Source organism: Thermobia domestica, chromosome 3, assembly GCF_964235325.1.
Source record: "Thermobia domestica chromosome 3, izTheDome1.hap1.1, whole genome shotgun sequence".
NCBI lineage: Eukaryota > Metazoa > Arthropoda > Insecta > Zygentoma > Lepismatidae > Thermobia > Thermobia domestica.
In genome coordinates this window covers 96,118,569-96,141,163 of record NC_137456.1, presented here as the reverse complement: position 1 = coordinate 96,141,163, position 22,595 = coordinate 96,118,569, and the positions used below count along the sequence as shown (strand labels likewise).

Below are 22,595 nucleotides of genomic sequence, written 5' to 3'. Positions count from 1 at the left end.
TCGCCCTAGGAATTCCGTTAATTGAAGTATTTAACGTAGCTACACAATTTCTCTACAATGATGGAATTTTTTCATAAACAAGAATTTTAGGAATGATCCAATAAAATGGATCAAAAGATTGCAATCAGTTAATAATTAGTTTTGGGATCAGGAGCTACAAAATTTTTGAACGGTCCCGATATCGAGTTTTTCTTTTCCTTTCCTTTTCTTTTTCTTTTTTTTTCTTTTTTCTTTTTTTTACTGAATAAGCACATCATACTGACAAGGAAAGTATGAATGAGCTCATATCGAAACCTACCTTAAAATTTCACTCAGAGGGAGGAAGTCCCACAGAAAGACCACACACAAAAAAGCAGCTGCGTTTCCGAAGTGGAATTAACCAAAATGGCAAATTGAAATGTCGCGTATCCATTTTGACAATTGCGCAATACGTTCAGTACCACCCCTTGTAAACGGCCTGTTAATAATAAAAAGTGAATAACAACAATGTGGGTACATACTATACCTAAGGGGAAGTCGTACGGTAAGGTGAACCTTGATAGCAGCCATCTTGAAATCTGCCATCTTGAATTCAGGTCAAGTTTTGTAAATAGAAATAGGGCAATATGATACATGATTTTGGATTAGAATTTAAGCATAAAAACATTGGTAGCAATAGTTTTAAGATACGGACATTTGGTAAGAAGTTGCAGGCATATTTATTGTGTATGTTTCCATGTGCACAACTCCCGAACTAAGCAGTTGTCCAAAAATAAGTTGTCGTTGTTGAAATGTAACTCCTACTTGATAGTTTCACTATATATTTCAGTGAGGGACGAAAGAAAAGCAGAAATGAGGCAGATCAGAAGATAATTGCACATACAGCATTTAATATAACGATTTTGTTATCAGCGATTTTGGCTAAATTTTCGTATTATCTGGTGTATCTCCGCCCCTTTTCAACCAATTTGGACCAAATTTGCAGACTAATCTCCTACAAGTGTGTAACTTTGCTCAGCAACATTTGGAACAAATTGGGAGAATATAGAGGGTGTTTTCTATATTTTTGTATTTTACAAATTGTCGGACAGCTGCTTCATTCGGGAGTTGTTCACATGGAAACATACACAATAAATATGCCTGTAACTTTTTACCAAATGCACGTATCTTAAAACTATTGCTACCATTGTTTTTCTGCTTAAATTCTAGCCCAAAATCATGTATCATATTGCCCTATTTTAACCCTTAACAGGAAACGCTATTTTCTTCGCTTACAGGAAATGTATGTCTGTGGGACACGGACATGTATAAAGCAATATCTTTTTAAAAAAAAAAAAACATATGTGTAATGTTAAATAATAGGAAGGTACTGAGAAAACCAATACATTGAGTGAATCAGTGTTGCCAATGTAATACAAAGAAAAACCATAGGTGTCTGAGAGACACATATTTCCTGTTAAGGGTTAATTTACAAAACTTGACCTGAATTCAAGATGGCTGCTGTCAAGGTTCACCTTACCGTACGACTTCCCCTTAGGTATAGTATGTACCCACATTGTTATTATTCACTTTTTATTATTAACAGGCCGTTTACAAGGGGTGGTACTGAACGTATTTTGCAGTTGTCGACATGGGTACACGACATTTCAATCTGCCATTTTGGTTAATTCCACTTCGAAAACGCAGCTGCTTTTTTGTGTGTGGTCTTTCTGTGGGACTCCATTCCTCTGAGTAAAATTTTACGGTGGGTTTCGATATGAGCTCATTCATACCTTGTGAGTTAAGTTATAGTTTGAAAATCTTTGAGTTTTACAGCCCACGATTATGCCGGTTAGGCTAAAGGAGACGGTGATGATGAGTAATGGATGAAATGGTGGAATGAAGAAAGTGGGAGGAAATGGGAGAACCCCGAGAAAACCCATGCACACGGAGTTTGTCCACCACAAAGTTCACTTGGCGGGGGCTGGGATCGAACCCGGGACCCCAAGCACCAGAGGTGAACGCTCTACCACTGAGCCACCGCGGCCCCCAAGTTATAGTTGAAGTTTGGCTACACTATATGTAGTTCTTCAGATATAAGGCCTACAAGAAAATTTTTGATTGAAATATATTGGATTTTCTGATCAAAAAAAAATCTTATATTTATATGTCTTTTCACAGGCATCTTACCCTTGTTTCCCAATTATTTATTTAGAATTTTTCTTTGTTACTTTTATCCTATACAAGATGATACACGAAGGCATACTAAAAGTGCCTGCCTAACTCCATGTAATGTTCCTATTGGGTTGTTAGGGCTGATAAGAAGGAAATTACTCTCTCCTCCTATCAGTTAATCAATGGTTTGAACGATTTGTTACAACCGATACGTAGAAGACTACTCTCCTCCTATCAGTTAATCACTGGTTTGAACGATTTGTTACAACCGATACGTAGAAGACTACTCTCCTCCTATCAGTTAATCACTGGTTTGAACGATTTGTTACAACCGATACGTAGAAGACTACTCTCCTCCTATCAGTTAATCACTGGTTTGAACGATTTGTTACAACCGGTACGTAGAAGACTACTCTCCTCCTATCAGTTAATCACTGGTTTGAACGATTTGTTACAACCGGTACGTAGAAGACTACTCTCCTCCTATCAGTTAATCACTGGTTTGAACGATTTGTTACAACCGATACGTAGAAGACTACTCTCCTCCTATCAGTTAATCACTGGTTTGAACGATTTGTTACAACCGATACGTAGAAGACTACTCTCCTCCTATCAGTTAATCACTGGTTTGAACGATTTGTTACAACCGGTACATAAAAGACTACTCTTCTCGTATCAATTAATCACTGGTTCGAACGATTTATTAGGGTTGGTACGAAAGACTGCAACTCTCCTTCAGTACAATTCCTAGAATAGCAGTACAATTTAAAAATGTTCCTCTTGCTGAAACTCTTTGACGTTCCTATTAATTATTGAGTTTGTGTTCCTTTTATACATTCTCACCTTTCCATCAAGTAATGAGTTGTTGGTGTAACGTTCCCACATTTCGAATCGATCAATTTATGAGTTATTGAAACTTTTTCATGCTTCCATGACATAATGAAATAAATGTATTTTTTTATTATTCTTTCAGACGAGAACTTAACCTGCAACGTTTGTGATCGTTCATTCAGTACTGGTCGACAATTGGCACAACATCAACAGAAGAAAAGACATTTTGGGTAAGTTTCTCATGAATAGGGATAACAGATAAAATGTACAGTGTTCTCACAAATGGAAATTATGATGCCAAGTACGTAACTGAAATTTGTGGGGATTGAGATTCTGAAACTAATTAGCAATAAAAATGTAAAATTTATTCGAGAACATACTGATGCTCTAGTAACTTACGATAGAGATATTGGAAGTCATAAAGATTTATGAAGTTCAAAAGTAGATATTGATTTTGTTGGAATATATACACGAATAACTTAGGGGTCCATAATAAAGTTTGGGGAGTACCGCTTCTAGAATATTTATCAACAAATTAATATGATTATAATTATGAAATAAAACCTTTGCTGTAAGTTCCAAGATTAGGCTAAAAGGAAATAAATAAATAACAGTAGAAGAATTAATGAAATTTGTAAGTTGGAGGAAACGAGAGAACCCATGGATACGGTGACGAGTATTAACTGCAAAATCACCTGGCGTGGGATCGAATCAGGAAACCTTCGTACCAAAGATTAATGCTGTATCGTTACTTAAACGAATAATTAATTCATTCTCTTCATTTGAATATACATTTTCAAATATTTATTCTAATAAATTTTCATTAATCGAATAATTATTAGCAACTGCTGTTTTTAGAATACAACTATTCAAAAAGAAAATAACTTGAATTTAACAGGAGTTTACTATTATTATTATTAATATTAAGTTTAGGTTGGAGGTTGGGAAAGACAATTTGACAAACAAGAGTTCTAGGAATGATACAAAAAAATGGAATCAAAAGATTCCGATCTTGGCCAAGAATTTTAGGAATGATCCAAAGGTGCATCAGAAGATTGCGAACTTGGCCAATAATTAGTTTTTGGGTCAGGCGCCACAAAAGTTTGAAACTTCCTCTAAATCGAGTTTTCGTACTTTTTACGGAATAAGCACATCATACTGAGTTAAGTGATAGTTTGGTTTTGTCTTCACTATATGTAATTCTCCAGATATAAGGCGTACAAGAAAATGTTTGATTTAATGAAACATATTGAAGTTTGTGCATCGGGGTCACACATTTTTTGAACTGCCCCTAAATCAAGTTTTCATATTTTTTTACGAAATAAGCACATCATACTGAGTAAATTATTAGTTTTAGTGTGGCTACACTGTATGTAGCTCTCAAAATATGGGGAGTACAAGAAAATGTTTGATTGAATGAAATATATTGAATTTTTGGATCAGGGGTGACAATTTGTTTTGAACGGTCCCTAAATCGATTTTTCATATTTTTTAGAGACTATGCACATCATACTGAGTAAATTGTTAGTTTTCGTGTGGCTACACTATAGGTAGTTCTCGAGATATAAGGCCTACAAGAAAATTTTGTCTCAAATATATTGGATCTTTTGATCCAAAAAGGTAGGATTTTTATTTTATTTATTTTGCCTTAGAGACACAGAAACAACCATCTTGATTGAATTACATAGTAAAGTCACTTTGTTTAGTTCTAAAATTGTAGTATAAAGATATTTACTTCATTAGTCAGACATGCCGTAGTAGTCATGTTCGAAAACGTAAAGCACGAGGGGTGATATGTAAGTAAAGATAACGAATATTAGTACAACAATCATGATTTAAAATTATACTTATTTTTCTATATACTCTCCTAACAAGTCGATTCATTTAGTTCATTTTTTATTATAAACCCTGAATACCCTTAGAAAAAATGTTTTGACCCTCCCAAAATGTTTCCACAGCGGTTATCACCCCGCTATTATCTTTCAAATTTCTTGTCATTGAGCTAGGGAAAGAGGTAAAAGTTACTGAAAGCTAGATGGGGAGAATATGGCGTATGTTTGAACAGTTCGAAACTTGCTTCTCAAATGGCAGCCATCGCAACTTCAGTTTTGTATATAGATACGTTGTACTCTTCGGTTAACATTCTCGATACCGAACGAGTGGAGACCTTTTTAATGTGCAATTCATTGGTAAGAATCCATTGAATGCTGCTGTATGAGATCCTCGTGACCTCAACTAAATGTCTGATGGTAATTCTTTGTCCTGTTAACACATGATCTTGGACTTTTCTCACTTTATCCTTGATGAAGGACGTCAAAGTGGTGACCTTCGCGACGTTCGTCTTCCATGAATGTTCTTTCCAGCTTAAACTCCTTGCACCATCATGCAACTGTGGAATATGGAGGAGCAGAGTCTCCCAATATTTCCACCAAATCAGTATACATTCCTTTCGCAGAATTTTTTTCAAGCAAAGGTACTTGATGGCAGTTCTCACTTAGTTTTTTTCTTAATTTTCACGTAATGACCTCGGCTGTTCGTATTGAAATGAATGTATCTCCCAAAAATTATACACACACACACACACACATATATATATATATATATATATATATATATATATATATATATATATATATATATATATATATATTGTTCCCATACAACTTAACTGACGTGATAGAAACGAGAGGCACCTAAAAGGTGCGGGATAACAATACCAAATTCATAGCAATAAAGCACATGCTAAATGGGGGCGACTCCACCACTAGTCTTAGGCGACTAGAACCACGAGCAAAATTAGACAAGGTAATGAATATGAATTTAGTGTTAAAATAATTTGAAAATAACCAATGCATTTTTCATTGAGAATTGGTAGCAATAAGGACGTTAAGGTATAGATGGTAGTGCAAAAGAATAGCGACTAATTTTTTAACAGTCTCACCCTAATTCGAAGTAGTTCCAATCTCCTCCCTCTTACTCATAGGTGATGTTTAGGCGCTGTCCTCGATGTTCCAGTGACTTGCAGATTGGGTTGTCTTGATTAGTCCATGATGAAAACTTGTCCGACAAACAACCATGGCATTGAATGCCGGTCCAAAAGGCAGGGAGACTCCGATGTGTCTCGCGTCGTGGTTGAGATCCAAAAGCCCCAGATCGTGCTCTCTCAATTGCTCTTGACCTGACTGGCCCTCTGAAGTCAGAATGAGATTATGGTGACACCACAGAGTTTCCTGAGCGTGGTCGATTACCCAAAACTGACATTGACTAAGTCCATGTTTCTACATGTCGTCGATTCAACACAAAGTTATAATCCTTACTTCCTTGTGTAACATCGTGTCGCGGGCAAACGAACGAAACGGACAATGTCTTGTAGTAGCCTGACTATGAGGGGCCAATGAGGTCGAACCAATTGAGAGAAGCAATTGATCTAACAACGCAAATTAAAAGCGTCGCGTGTGAGACTGTTAAAGGGTGAAGGTTCTAAAGGTCGCTACCCCTGTTTATTACAAATTACAAGTACAAAGACTTCCTCAATAACAGCGAAGAATAGTTAATTTATCTTTCAATGTAAAGTCAGCTAGCGACGTACAACAGAATATTGGTGTTAATAACACCAGGCAGTGAACTCTTGAAGGCTGCTTGGCTTCCATTGATGACTGGTTGAATTTCCACATTAAATAAAGATGTCCTAGCTTGTCCTTACTTCATTTCCCGTAACAATATATTATACAGAGAACTTTTGAGGATATACAGGAGCGATTTTTTTTAATTTTACATGTATTACAAATGTCCTATTATCATTACTTTTAGATCACTCCCTTCTATTGACAAAGCTAGTCGGCTGGCAATGAGTCTGTGATGTCATACAGTCGGTTCGGACGAACCGGTTCTTAATTTTTTTATGTTCTCGGAACCAGTTGTCTAAATGCTCTCTTCAGCTCTAGAGATACAATACTTACAAAAAAAATAATTCTCTAGTATTAGTTTTTCTTTAATACAATATACAAATTATCAATAAAAAGATTCTATATGATGTAATCTTGCAAGCAATGTACAGAACAAGGCAGGATCAGATCCGACTCAAACTTCGCCCAGAGGACACATAATAAAAAAGAAGAAAAATGCTAAATTTTAGCTGCCCATATCCAGAAACACCGGAGATATGCACCACGCGACAATATGATATAAGGCAAATGTCGCAAGATAAACATTTATGTCAAAAACGGAAAGGATGGGCAGCACCAAAATAAAATCAAGATATTTGATATGCTATAACACTAGGACTAGCTCAGGAGAGTAATGCTCCCGGAAGTAGGAACGAAAAACACAGTTCTGATTGGTTGATGTTATCCATTTCTTGTCACGTTGCATTCAAATAGTCGTATATCAAAGAATTGTTGTTGTCGGTCTTCGTGGCCGAGTGGACCGCTGTTATATGCTACTAACAAAAATCTCTTTTGGCGTGAGTTCAAACCCTCCCGAGGAAAGTATTTTTACATTTTTTTAACATTTTATAACACTTTTTTAAATTAAAATAATATGAAAATAATACTTAAAAAGTGATTTACTTACTTTTGTGCAGATAAGTAGTAGTAGTAGTAGTAGGAACAGGTTAGAAGTCACGCAGGGCTCGTTTTGTTCCCCTTGTACTCCAGAATATAGGGCTTGTTTTGTTCCCCTTGTACTCCATGATATAAATTTTGTGGCCAACTTAAAAAACTGCCTAGGATAGCGCGTAAAACAGCTGGCTAGAGTAGCGCGCGAAAAAACGTACTTCCTGGAGCATTACTCTCCCGAACGGGTCGTATAACAATGACTTGGCAGCCATCTTGAAAACCGGGATCTTGGATATAGCGTAAGGTATTGAAATAAGAAGCGGGATGTCTGATATATCAATGTAAGGTAAAATGCAAAAGGAAAACCAATGATGTAACCGCGTAAAACATATGTGTAATGTTGTGGACGGAACGAAGTGTGGAAGACTCGGGCAAAACAAACGTCTTATCGAAGGACAAAATAATAGAGCAAGATCCCCACGACAATGGTACGCGACAAGTAACTGCAACAGTGTCTGTGCATGAAAGTGCATCCGCCTTGACAGATTATGCCTTTCGAGGATATTGGGATTCGGTTTGGAACAGTGGAAACCACAATTACAACCCGCGATACGAGCGTTCGTTTGGCGACTACATAAACTACAAAGGATTTCTCTTATGGAACAGCAATTCGGCAGCTTGCTCCAGAGTGTAGAAGATATCATCTTGGATTGGTGATCAAAACAACGACCTACCTGGGATTGAAGCCCACTCCTAGACAACATTTTGTACGTTTCTTGTTCAAGGACATTTCGGACTACATATGTTTAAACAACACTATCTGAAGCAAAGTATGTACGAATGAGAAAGCCCAGCCATGTTCTAGCTTACATTTCTTTACGAATATTTCTTTTTCTTTGCGCAGTTTGCTACACTGTTTCGCGACAGTCCCAAACAGTCACAATATCAGGGAAAGGCAGCGTTCTGCATTGACTCGATGAATTCCGTGAGTTTTTGCAGTTTCCCAATAGAAGGCTAGTTTACCACACAATATAACGACTCGAATTGTCTCTCGGTTACATCATTGGTTTTCCTTTTGCATTTTACCTTACATTGATATATCAGATATCCTGCTTCTCATTTCAATATCTTACGCTATATCCAAGATCCCGGTTTTCAAGATGGGTACCAAGTCAATGTTATACGACCCGCTCGGGAGAGTAATGCTCCAGGAAGTACGTTTTTTCGCGCGCTACTCTAGCCAGCTGTTTTACGCGCTATCCTAGGCAGTTGTTTTAAGTTGGTTACAAAATTTATATCATAGAGTACAAGGGGAACAAAACGAGCCCTGCTTAGGACTAGCTCAGGAGAGTAATGCTCCCGGAAGTAGGAACGAAAAACACAGTTCTGATTGGTTGGCGTTATCCATTTCTTGTCACGTTGCATTCAAATAGCAGATATCAAAGAATTGTTGTTGTCGGTCTTCGTGGCCGAGTGGACCGCTGCTATATACTACTAACAAAAATCTCTTTTGGCGTGAGTTCAAACCCAGCCCGCGGAAAGTATTTTTACATTTTTTTTTATACATTTTATAACACTTTTTAAATTAAAATAATATGAAAATAATACTCAAAAAAGTGATTTACTTACTTTTGTGCAGATAAGTAGTAGTAGTAGTAGTAGGAACGGTTTAGAAGCCAAGCAGGGCACGACCCGCTCGGGAGAGTAATGCTCCAGGAAGTACGTTTTTTCGCGCGCTACTCTAGCCAGCTGTTTTACGCGCTATCCTAGGCAGTTGTTTTAAGTTGGTCACAAAATTTATATCATGGAGTACAAGGGGAACAAAACAAGCCCTATATTCTGGAGTACAAGGGGAACAAAACGAGTTCGTTCCTACTTCCGGGAGCATCACTCTCCTGAGCTAGTCCTAGTGTTATAGCATATCAAATATCTTGATTCTATTTTGGTGCTGCCCATCCTTTCCGTTTTCGACATAAATGTTTATCTTGCGACGTTTACCTTATATCATATTGTCGCGTGGTGCGTTATGTAAAGGAGCATATCTCCGGTGTTTCTGGATATGGGCAGCTAAAATTCAGCATTTTTTCTTCTTTTTTATTATGTGTCCTCTGGGCGAAGTTTGAGTCGGATCTGATCCTGCCTTGTTCTGTACATTACTTGTTAGTCATTCTTACTAGTACCTTTGGAACTAATATTAATGATACTACTAATATTAATATTACTATAATAATAATAATATTACTATAATCATATAGGAATAATATTAATACTAAATCAACTTAATATACGAATCATAAAACCGGTTTTAAGTGATTTGAATGATATTACGAGTGTGGTTACTATATAAATTATTCATTGTTTATAAGCGAATGAGTGTACAATTCTCTGTTACATTCCCTGTTGTGAAATCAGCTATTAACACGTTATTGTAACGACAAGCTTACCTAAACGCTTCCAGCGACATAAAACCTGGGAACCAGAGGGGGAGAGCTTAGTTCACGAGGTGTGAATGAGGTGTAAGGAAGAGTCGCTGCGCGCGTGGGGACTTAGATTGATTTTGGACTTCGAGTTCCGCGTTCCTATAACGTTGAATCCCGGCTTCTCTGCTGTAACGAAACTGTTCCAGTCACCATTCATCGCATCTTCACAATTGCGTCTCAGTGCTTGTGTGTCGGTAATCAATTTTCTATCGATTGCCCAGTTCACTGCGTACAATATAACGACGTGTGTGCGCCGTCGTCTACCGTCACCATTGACGATCATTCTTGGGCTCCGGCCTCTTCACTAGCATCCAACTTTGGAACTTTGAGTTTTACTCACCTGTGTTACCTACACGTCCTGCGACCACTGGACCCGGTTAGTGCCAGTGCTGGGCAATCATGTGTTAGCGTCGCTTTGACACCGAAACCCACAGGATCCAAACCTCGCAAGTTATTTCAGCCTTTTCTGCTCCACTTTCTCAAGAGGACCATTCAAGATGGAGATGACGTATCTCGATCAGCTACACCAGATCCTAACACCGCCATGATCGAAGCCTTACGAGCTATCACACAACAACTTCAGCGTCTTTCAAAAACAACTACGAATAACAATCTTCAACACTAGTACGGAACTACATTTGATGTTCAAGCCGCTGTTAGTTATTTACAATGACGTCAAAATGAATCTTCACTCGGTCGTCGAGATGATGCAGAGATTCGTCACGTTCTCACATCATATCCTTTCATTGATCAAATGTCCGAAGCAAATAGATAGTTCTTCATCGAGAGAATCAAGCTTCTCTGCATCGCCCTTCAATATGACTGGCCTACCGCCCTCTTTATGCTTCCCTTACTGCTATTCCCGGAATCAATTTTCAGCTTCCCCAGTAGCCCTTTCGCCAGCAGGCAGCCTCGCAAACGAAGAAGAAGAAGAGTTCGAATCCACCGGCTGCAGCCAAGAAAGAAATGAGGAGGACCAGCTTCTATATCATCCACAACTTGATTGTTGGACCTCTCTGCAGGTGGAGGGAGCACCAGCAATTCCTTTAAAGGATGATCCCAATCCACTTCAACCCTAGAAAATCCATGATCCATTGTCCGATCTAATAGCTGAGTTAGATCTTCAACCTGAGGACGTCAAATCCCCTCAGAGGATCCTAGGAGTTATTCCATTATATCGACAGAAAGAAACCTCCACATGTTGAGAGATCTGCGCATCCATGAACCATCGCACGTTCTCCCCGAGGACTCAATACAGGGTTTCACAGAGCAACAAAGCTTTACGCACATATGTATCAGGCTCTCAGCTGTTGTGTAGCGGAATGAAGGTATTGTAGCGGCCAAAATGCCACCTGAGAAGGTTATTTTGGAAAGGATACGTCATCATTCTTTTCCATGCAACCTTCTTTCCATTTTCCAATACGGTATGAACAATGTCATAACAATGGCTTTGAGCTAGGACGGGTTGCTGTTAGTTTTCTCATTAAACGTTATACATAGCAACCTCCTCCACAACCCATATCAACATCGAAATCACATCCAAAGAGGACGTCGATTCAATTTACAAGACCTGTGCTTAAGAAAATCCGAGATATGACACCTGTGAAAATCCATTAGTATAGCGTCTTCTGACCAAACTATTACATATGGCTCAATCAATAGTGAATCGTGCAATCCATCACAGACTGAGCCTTAGGCCTAACGTTCATGCGTTAACACCACGGCAAGTCGCGGAGCGAAAGAGCGAGGGCAGAAGGTTATATGACCGCTACCCAGGGGTGTAGCCAAGGGGGGGCCCATCGGGGCCAGGCCCCCCCAAATGGTTTCCTGGCCCCCCCAAATGACCAGCTTTTAAAACATCATAGTAAAATTATCTCGCTTCATTCATTTAAAAGTAACAAATTTTATTGAAAATTAATAATTTACGGTAAAATACTATGGAGAAATATTGCTTTTCCATACCGATCGAAAAATAGTGTAGTATCTCTTCCTTATACCGATCGAAAAATAGGATACTTTTCTTTTTGTGACAGCAGATTACACAATTTACTGCGATTTATATTTGACAGTTTAAAGACAAACGTTTTAACAAGGTACTACAAATACAGCCATAAAACGAAGGTACTAAACTGATTTGTAAGTACAGTTTATTTTTATATGCTTTAACAAGTGTTTTAAAAGACATAGAGCAGGCACGTAGCCAAAGGGTGGGTCCGGGGGGTCCGGACCCCCCCCCCCCTTCGAGACCAGAAATAAAAAATTAAGGAAGAACGAAACAAAAAGAAACAAAAATAGGAAGAATCAGCGTTAAAAATAAAGATAAAATATAAAGATAAAATATAAAGATAAAAATATAAAGATAAAATATAAAGATAAAAAAGCTAAAAATAAAAATAATTTTTCGTCATCGCATCCTTGCAGTATCAAACATGTTATTTCAGAAAAGGTTTTCTACTGCTCCTTTAACTTGTCATTTGGAACAGACAGTAATTGACGGAATAATAAAACAAAAAAGCTATGTGGAAAGCAAGCCCTGCTATCATTTGATTCAACAGAGAAAGGAACGCAGATATTATAAAATATTTTACAAGACATTATTGGATACGTACCTTTTTTAAATAGTTGAGAGCATAATGAAAGGAAAATTGCTATATTTGGATGAACAAAAGAAGGAACGTAGATATTGTAAAAATTTTTAAATATTCTTTTAATCAAATTTCTTCATAGTTTGTTACTAAATTACTTACTAACATGCATTGGCGCCGATCCTGGGGGCCGAGGGGGTCCGTCCCCCCAAAGGTCATGTGGGCCTCCTTGTTGTATTTATGAATATACAATATATTGACATAATTTGATTGCAATTTGTCTTAAAATCCTCATATATGCCTTCTGCATCTGAATGGATCCCCCCAAACTTACAGAGAAATCGGCGCCCTTACTAACATGTCATAATTTTAAAGTCTTAACATACCAATATATGTTGCCAGTAAAATGTTTAAATTGATCAGGCCCCTAGTGTGATAACCACAATATTTCATATCATACTCCCCCTCCCCCTCCATCACCAAATCGTGACTAAACGAACCAATATATGTTACTAGTAAATTAGTTTAGAATAATCGAACTCTGGTGTGTTAAACACAGTATTTCATGTCTCGGACCCCCCTATTACGAAATCCTGGCTACGTGCCTGCATAGAGGATGGAAAATTTGGCGAGAAACAATGTTTTTATTCAATTTGGATTTCATTCGCTCTCTCTTTTATTTCTACTCAGTGTAATAAAATAATTATGTTTTTTTTAGTCAAGAATAATAAATAAATATTTTTGTCAGGAAACCGTAAAGAAATTAAGTGAAATTTCAAAGAAAATCAATCTTGTGTAGATAAGTTCTGTATACAAGGTCTTAAATTTAAAGGTAACCAAGAAAAGTTTTGTTGCATTTTCACCCACCACCTTCGAACATCGATATGTCACCTAACCTGGAAGATCAAAAATAGTCCCCATCATCATCGACGGCCTTCCGAAAACGTTCTGGAAGGCCATGGAATCCATCGCGGTAGAACTTGGTGGGCCGTGAAACGAAGAAGGTATCAGGTGCATTTTGGACTTTTATTAGGGATTTGAACTGACGTCCTCTAAGGTGATTGTCCAAAGAATGGAACAGGTGATAATCGGACGGTGCAATACCCAGGGAATATAGTGGTTGCAATATTGTTTCCCATCCAAGGCGGAATATGGTGTCCTGAGTCATCCTAGCCACGTGGGAATTAGCGTTGTCCCGCAAACGAGGACTCATTTGCAATTCAGAAGTGATGGCTCCAGAGTTTTGAGTTTTTGTTGAGCACAGCTCAACTGCTGACACTACACAGTTGCATTGATACTCTGACCAGCTCGTAGCAGTTCCCGATTCACGATGCACCAAACACAGAGAAGGACCTTCTTCTGGTACAGTGCTGGTTTCGGCTGTTTTGAAATCGGTTTATGGGATGCTAATCAATGATGACGGCGCCGCGGAGCTTCGTATAGTACCCACTTTTTATCATATGTCAACGCCCTGTCCAGAAATGGCTCCTAAACAGTAATTAAACACAGGCTACTGCCGCGTTGCCTTCTGGCCCGGGGTCAAAACATGTGAGACCCATCGACCCAACTTGTAGTGCTTCCCAAGTTGATGGATGTGCTGCCGAATGGTTTCTCCACACACTGAATTGTAGTCCCAGTTCCTCTTTGTACATGTGTTGGTCTTCTGGCACATGGTGTTTTCGGGTGTTTCGTCATCGTCCTTAAACTTGTTAACCATCGCTGCACTGTCCGCGTCGTCACGAAACCCTCAAAAAAGACCTGGCATTTCTTCTGTCCTGCTACAGCGGCGTTTGACCTCCATTTGAACTCGTTCAGCATACATGCTCTTATGACGCTCTGTGGATGTCCCATGTTCCCTCTGTCTTTAGGCAAGTTCACGGTGTATCTGAATTGCCACAACCAGATAGTATGTTGGATATACCCACACCAACAACTGACGTTCACCTTATCTACACTCGCATTCAACTCACGGTGTGAGGGCCAATTGAACACAGACCTCCACGAAAAGGGATAGAACTTTCTTTGTTTATATTTATAGTTATGCACAAAAGTATAGCGTTTGGTCCCGGGCAGTAGTTCTTGATTAAGCATAAATAAAACTACCTTGAATATAATTTATGGAGAAAACAACAACAACAATAATAATAATAATAATAATAATAATAATAATAATAATAATAATAATAATAATAATAATAAAAATAAAAATAAAAATAGTACTTTTAGTTTTCCAGAAGGAAACCAAAATTTTCCTTTCTTTCAGGCCTCAAAAACACTACCAGCAACACATTTTTTTGGCTTTGTACTATGTAGCTGCCCCCCCCTCAAAAACGACGCCCCCCCCCCCTACACAAACCTGCTGGCTACACCCCTGCCGCTACCTTACAGATGACTGCTAGAAATTTACGACAGTGGACGAAGAATGGTTTGCCTAAAGAACTGTGAAAAAGTTCGGGATAAAATTCACAGAAGTTTTCATGTAAAGAGCAATTTAACCATGCTGCGTCGGCACAAAGAAAGTTTCTCGAAAAATTTTATAGTTGTAACTGGCTTTTGCTAAATAGAGAAACTGAAGATTCATAAAGTCGAAACAAAATGTAGAAAGCCTACTTATTATCAGGAACATGTGCTACCCCTACTTTACGTAAACAAAATGCCAGTATTTATAGCGTCGCTCTCACTGTGTGCAACTGCACCAGAATAAATCTTCAAGTCAGTCACACGGTCAAAACATCGTTGGCCTTCTGTCGATCCATGCTACATCGTTCGAGAATATTTCCGTTAAAAAGTCCAGTTGCTAGTCCCACAAATCACTGTGCTTTTGAATTTCTCAAATGGCATCTTTCATCACACCAGGTTAGCGCGCTAAATGGCCTCTAAAAGGCCTGCAACAAGAGTGGGACTCCGTACGGTTAATACATTCTACTGCAGTAGAAACTGTGATGTCGTGGCTAAACGATTACAAGAGCCTATCAATGGCCATTACATCAAGCATGACCCATGATGGCATGCTGGAATATCCAAGGTGAACAACAACTTCAATCTGTTCCTGTGCAAAAGAATCAGCCTCTGTACTACTATTGGTGACATAAATTGATTTAAATAAATTGAACACATTGGTTCAGTAGAGGAAAGAAATGGTCATCACAAGATTTGACAGTCTTTCGATCTTCATGTATCTGATTTCCACTATTTTCAAAAACAGGACCGAAAGAAATTATGAATGTATGGGTCGAGAAAAGATAATAACATGATAAAGATATTTCGGCTTCAAAGCAGTTATATGACAATACAGATAACAAAGATTGCAGAAGATAGAAATATATCAGTAGTACCCCGTATCGGAGGAGAATTTTGATCATGTCAGTAATAGTATCAATATATGCCGTGTGACAAGAAGTGTCCACATTTAATACACATGAGCAGGCTTTCTTCCACAGAATTTTGTCCTGGTGGGGTGAGGTGGGGCACAGTCAAAATATGAGAGGAATGCACTGGGACACTATTTGCTAAATGACGTTCGCTATACAACAGTGATATGTATTCGCAATTTATCTTAATTCCATGAGAGGAATAGTTTGTAAACTTGGGGACAAAGCCTCTGAATGTATATACCTGGAAGAACCTGCATATAAGTTTGAAATGAAATTTAGATTGTTTTTGTTCATTCGCTTTGCATGTGTTTTATATTACACTTCATTACAGAAAGATACTGTGGTAAAAGTGTAAGAATATCTTTAATTTCCCTGCATAAAGCAAGATCGTAGAAAGGCACATAATAACATTTTTACACTAGTTGAATTAGCATCGAATATGTCCCATGAGCGGTATTTCATTTCTTCAGCTATGAACTTTGCTATTCTTGAGCTTTGAATCTGATTGAGTGATTGCATCATTTATTCATTTACACGTATTACATATATTTCAGCAGCTCATATGTAATAATGTGATAATTAATTGGTCGTTTGTGTTGGGGAATTTAAAGCAATAATAATAATAATGTAATATTAATCCGTGCGAAGCTTTAATTAATTAATTAATTAACAAATAATTATGTGGATTACATATATGTATAAACAAATTTATGCATAATTTACAACACGGTTTAGCGTCAAGTTTTATCCGAATGGAAGTATGTTTTGTTGACCTTTCCTTTCCAACAACAAAATGTTCGTACTAAATCTCTTGTGTGAAAAAATAGATTTTAAATAAAGAATTCAGAAGTTTATTTACGATAGCGGTATGGTATTTTACACCGACTAGAAATCACAAAAAGTATCAACTACACTTCAAGAGCAACAAAATTAAATAATGTGTTGCCAATTAAGCCTTTTTATAGTTTAATGATAATTTTTCATAAAATAAAAGTTTTTTTTCTATCACCTAGTAGCTATCACGTAATAATAATAATAATAATAATAATAATAATAATAATAATAATAATAATAATAATAATAATAATAATAATAATATGTTCGGCAATGTTCGAAGATAAATTCCTTGGTCATTGGCATTTCCTCTTCAAAAGGACATTCCCTTACTGGACGCCCAGCACTTGGCAAATCCTCGAGGTTCGCACAACTCTCTTTAAAGAATTTTCACCACCTGTTGCTACGGCCCAGTCTTCCCCATATGGGCACATAATTTGATGTGAATTCCACTCACTATCAGATTTCATCCTTTCGTCAACAAAAACAAACCACACTCCTGTATTCTTGACAAGTAAGCAACCTTAACACACGCGCCATCTTTATTCAGCAGCTCAGGTTTCTACTGCTAGAAGTACATCTGATCGAACAGCTGCTGGCTCAATGTGAATTTGAGAACACTCTTTCAATTCCCACTTCTCAGATCAGTATAAAGTCGTGTAAAACAATTGTGCGTTAATTATTGATGCTTCCTCGTAAATAAAACAATCGTATGTTGCTTAGTGACATTTTCAATATAAGTTTAGCTTGAATATGTCCAGTAGGCAGGAAAATAACATATCTATTCCTTCAAGCCCGTTTTCACAAGCTTTCGAACTCTTGTATTAATTCTAATTAGTTTCCTTAATGTGGGAAGAAGCCAATTCTTTGCATGTTACCAGAATCCAGATTCGCAGTCACCACCAACTTTAGAAGAACCTACCGTATATTTTGCACTAATATTCTATTTGGTTTACAAAAGAAGAGAATTTTTTTTATTTCCTTTTTATCTCCTTTCTTGCACTTTTGCTGAAAACCGTGTCATTCGGAAATTATTGGCTGAAGAAGATCGGACTGCTATTGTCTCTAGAAGTAAGTCACACTCAGCTTGAAAGATTGTTTTTAAGGCTTTATGAGTGCTATTTTATCCTTTCCATGTCTTGTATTGAATTAAAAATTTTTGCTTATGATGCATAACTGATTAATATAATTTTGCGTTCACAGGTGTTCCGGCTGTGACAGTATATTTCCCTCCTTGATGGCACTAGAACACCACAAAGAAGAATTTGACCATTGGTCAGCCGATGAAACACTTACCGACGGCAGCGACACCGAAACAGACACTGAAGAAGAAATCGCTGGACCAGAAGAACTGGAGAGACTGCTGTGAGAAGCAAAAGACAATCATTTTGTTTATCTTCTACAAAGACGGGAATACGGACTTATTTTTATCAATAAGACTTTTTAGAAAATAGTGTAATTTAAGCACTTTTGAGAAGAGTAAGTCCCTGAAATCACGTCCACAAAAATTATTAGCATTTCCTTGCATAGCGGTTTAAACCAAAAGTCCTCAAGGACTGGACATTTATAACTAATTATGACATTGTTTAAATAGTTAACTGAGTAAGATAATTAATGTAATTTGTTTCCAAGATGAATGCCTAATTACCTAGGTCACACATATAGTGATTGATATGTTGGAAATATTTTGAACCAAAAGAGTAACATTAAACGCAAAATTACCAACTTTACATAACAAAACTTAGTTAAAATAATGTTCAGTAAACATTCTATATTGTCATGTAATAAATATAAACAAACGAACACTGAAAGTTACAATTATTTATTGACTTGTCAATCAACGAATATGGATTGAAATTCAACGTAAGGGTAAGTTTCTGTGCTACAGATGTATATTTAAGACAATGAATATTCCACACAATTGAGGTTTAATTATAAAAACTTTAACAAATAGTTCGATTATTTTATTCAACACAATGAAATGTAAGTATCAATTTCTGGAAAGACTCTTACTGACATACTGTATGACTGAGGTCAGTATTATACAATTTGAATACTGCCAATACTATATATCGAGTCATCTTAAATGTCTATGTCTGTCAAATGTAAAACAAGATAAGTGCCACATATTTAAGAATATCAGTAATACAGAGTTATTTGAAAAAAGAAAAAGACTTTAAAAAATATCCAAAGACACGAAACTTGGAAATAACTTACTGAAACGAAGAGCTTGGTACAAAATATTAATCGGATCTTTTGAAGTTAATTTAAATAACATTACTCAAAGATATCACCAACAAGTTAGATTCTAGAATTGCTCATCTGAATTGGTGATTGTTTTAAAATGAATTCTTATCTTTTTATCAAGAGACTAATACTTTTGTTCACAGTTTTTTTAAGTGATATTATTCGATTGTTTCTATGTAGCGTTAATTACAAGATTTTACTATTAAAAGTTAAGATATAGTTTGCTTAATATGGCCAAATAAAATTAAACTCCTTTTCATTAGAATAGCATAATTGATTATAACAAACATATTTGGATAATAGTGTTTGGTTCAGAGAAATAACCAAACATTTGGTAATAGATAGCATAATTCATTTTGGATGATTATCTATTGTGTCATCAAATAGCCAATTCAACTTTGCAATCTGTAATTCTGGTTAAACTTGTTAAATATGTTGTTTTAGTTCATGCATTTACACCATATACTATCAAATTACATAGAAAGAAAGAAAGAACCTTAATTGTCATGAGAAGAACAAAAGAGGAGAACAAAGTGTGAACCATAGTTCTGCTGTACATTCATAGACTAAGAATATTTTGTTTCATTTAGCACATAAATGAAGTAAAATCTTTCAGTTTTATGTCTCACAGTTCCGCCGTGTGGGCTAAAGGAGACGGTGATAATGATAATGAATGAAATAGGGGAATAAAAGTGGGAGAAAACAGAAGAATCCCGATAAAGCCCACGCACACGGTACATATTCACCGTAAAGCTCACTTCACGCAAGCTGGGATCGAGCCAGGGACTCCACACATCAAATATGAACGCTGTGCCACTGTGCAACCGTGGCCCATTTAGTACCTAACACTGAGTCGAAGATACAGTGCACAATTTAGTCGCCGGAAATTATTTCTCTGTCTCCCTACAATTGGATGTCGGAAACGTTTATTTCTCTATCTCTCTCTCTTTTCTTTTTCATATGTTTAGTGAGAAGATTAGTCTAACGAGGTTCAACAAAGGATAACTTAATGTAGTTCAAGAGCGCTCAAAATCTATATATATATTGGTATTACTTTAAAAGTAATTTTATATTGATGGGAGAAAATAATATGAAATTATATTACTTGCTGCAACTGCCCTACAAAATTTGGTAACTAGTTTGGAATTTTTAGTGTCTTCATCCAGTACTTGATTGTTAAGTTCTTGCAGTAATCTAACGTAATCTTCAGAAAAAAATAGCAAAAGTTCTTAACATAATGGTGTGATTGAATTACAATGATAGTATTAAGATTGTCTCAAAAGATCGGTCATTTCCAGTGAACTATTGTGTGATGTCAGAACATTCTTTTATATTCAAAGTAGTAACACAGAGACTGACAAGAAGAAAAGTGTAAAGAAATACTGACTGCGCTCTATTGGTACAGTACTTGTAAGACCATCAATTCCATCTGTTACCATAGTTTTTGCCAGTGTAAGGTTACCCGAATTGTTTCATATGCCTTTTATCTTATTTACTGAGCTTGAGTGTAGCCACCTATAATACCACCAACAAGTTCGAAAAGATTTTGCCCTTTTTTTTCAGTTGTATGACAAAAATTCACAAGACAATCCGTAAAGTTTCTTATGTATGGAATGCTTTTCTAACATAAAAATTTATTAATGCTATCAAAGCTTCTACCATAAAGTTTCTTGTGTATGGAATGCATTTCTAACATAAAAATTTATTAATGCTATCAAAGCTTCTAATTTTAACGTTTTAGTATTATGAGAAAAAAAAATATTTATTAAGATCTAGGAAGTAAGTCTTCTAGAACTAAGTTTTAACATATCTTAATGAATGATAGAAATGTATGTCTTTTGAATACACTCAGTCAGATATCCAGGGAAATCTCTCCTGAACTTTATTATACGCGTAAATAATGTGCAAGAAAATAGGAGTGATTGCAAGTTTAACATGAATCATAAAATAATAATATAGTCTGGTGAATATATCTTAAAATTACCAATATCTTTATTAGTATTGTGAACTAAAACATAAACGTAATACATTCGTAAACTGAATTATATTAATTTTGTATGAACTGAACACTCTAAGAGTTATTCTTTGCTCTTTCTATATTTCAAGTTCATGATATGTATTGTTACAACATCACAGGATAGAAATATAAATTCTACAGTAAATTCATTATATTGTTGTATTACTGAAGAAGTTTAGTGTTTAAGAAGAAAACGAAAAGGACATGACGTAAAGAACAATTAAGATTATTTACTATTTTCAAACTAGACATTGAGGGGGGGAAAATAACAGCTACTAACATACAAACTCAAAAACACAGGAAAACAGTACGCCAGAACTCTGCCTTTGAAAATTTCCTCTGGTGCAACTGGTGCGTTGTAGCTTAGCCATGCAGACAATTTGGGAACCAAGTCACGGGAGAAAGGAAATTCTTGTGTACAGATAATAGGTAAATAAATAAAGGTTTGCCAGTTCCATTTAAAATGGCACAAACAGAAAAATAATTTAAAATTTTGAAATACATAATTGGTTGATTTAAGAATTCAAATCTTTAACTTCTCCCGTTGTTAACTCTAAATCAGACTATATAAAATTAAATAACAGTGATCTAGTATTACTTGTATAGTTAATTTTTTAAGGAATATTTTATGTATTAAATTTTACAAAACATCCTTAAAATATTTAGACATTTTCTAAATATTTCTTGATTATTATTATTCAAGATGTATATATTTTCCTCGAGAAAATATCAGTATTGTTTAGTACTTTGTTGTAACATCTAATACGATACTGACAAAAGGTGAATATTATTAGCACATTTTGAGGGTAATTGTTCAAACTAAATAGAATAAATCCATTCCCTTCAGTAGCAAAGCTTCAAAATAGACAAAGTAAACAGTTTACATTTCCCTTTCTTTCTTCACTTACTTTTAAGAAGGAAAAACTTCTTTATATTGTGCAGTCGCCCCTTGTCGGTCTGAGAGCTCAGATGATGAGTTAATGATTGACGTGTTTGGGGATGTCAGATCCGACAAGTTGCGCCCAGGATTTTGTAAATATAGAACTTAACAAAATGTGAGGTACGGGATCTAACCTGGGTTGCATTTAAATGAAATCCAACACGTACAAAAGAAACAGACTGTGATGTTAAAGGGGGTGAAAAGGGGCAAGAAGGGAGTAACTTTCGGGATAGGTTAATCTACTCGCACTTACTTGCAGGTCTGATCGTTGTCCTCTCGACGATTCCTCCAACAGGCCGACGTCCGTCCATCCCTCTGTTTGGCTGGCTGGTCGTTCAAGTAACCAAAGTTAAGAGTCGGGGAAACCCGGACTGAGTAACCAACTTCGCGAAGACCGCAACTTTAGACAAACTTATAACTTCTTCTTAAAAAGCAATACATCGTCGTTGAATCAAAGGTGCTCTCTAAGATAGAGCAAGGCTATCAATCGTCAATTTCAAATGTAGCTAGCGGTCTACCTTCTATCTCGTCCCTCGCTCCATGTCGACTGTCCCTTCCGATAGTCTCTCAATCCATTTTGTCTGGAGTTCCTTCCGGG

The 22,595-nt window shown here is 36.6% G+C and overlaps 1 protein-coding gene across 1 annotated transcript in view; it reads left to right on the top strand.

Moving 5' to 3' along the window:
- The window catches only part of LOC145680628 (uncharacterized), a 347,409-nt gene extending 325,781 nt beyond the window's left edge, over positions 1-21,628 (top strand). The window contains exons 3-4 of the mRNA XM_081751317.1: positions 3,107-3,194; positions 17,997-21,628. Of these exons, the coding sequence (XP_081607443.1) occupies positions 3,107-3,194; positions 17,997-18,162 (254 nt within the window). The 3' untranslated portion in view covers positions 18,163-21,628. The remainder of the gene's footprint in view (positions 1-3,106; positions 3,195-17,996) is intronic.
- The last annotated feature ends 967 nt before the right edge of the window (positions 21,629-22,595 follow it).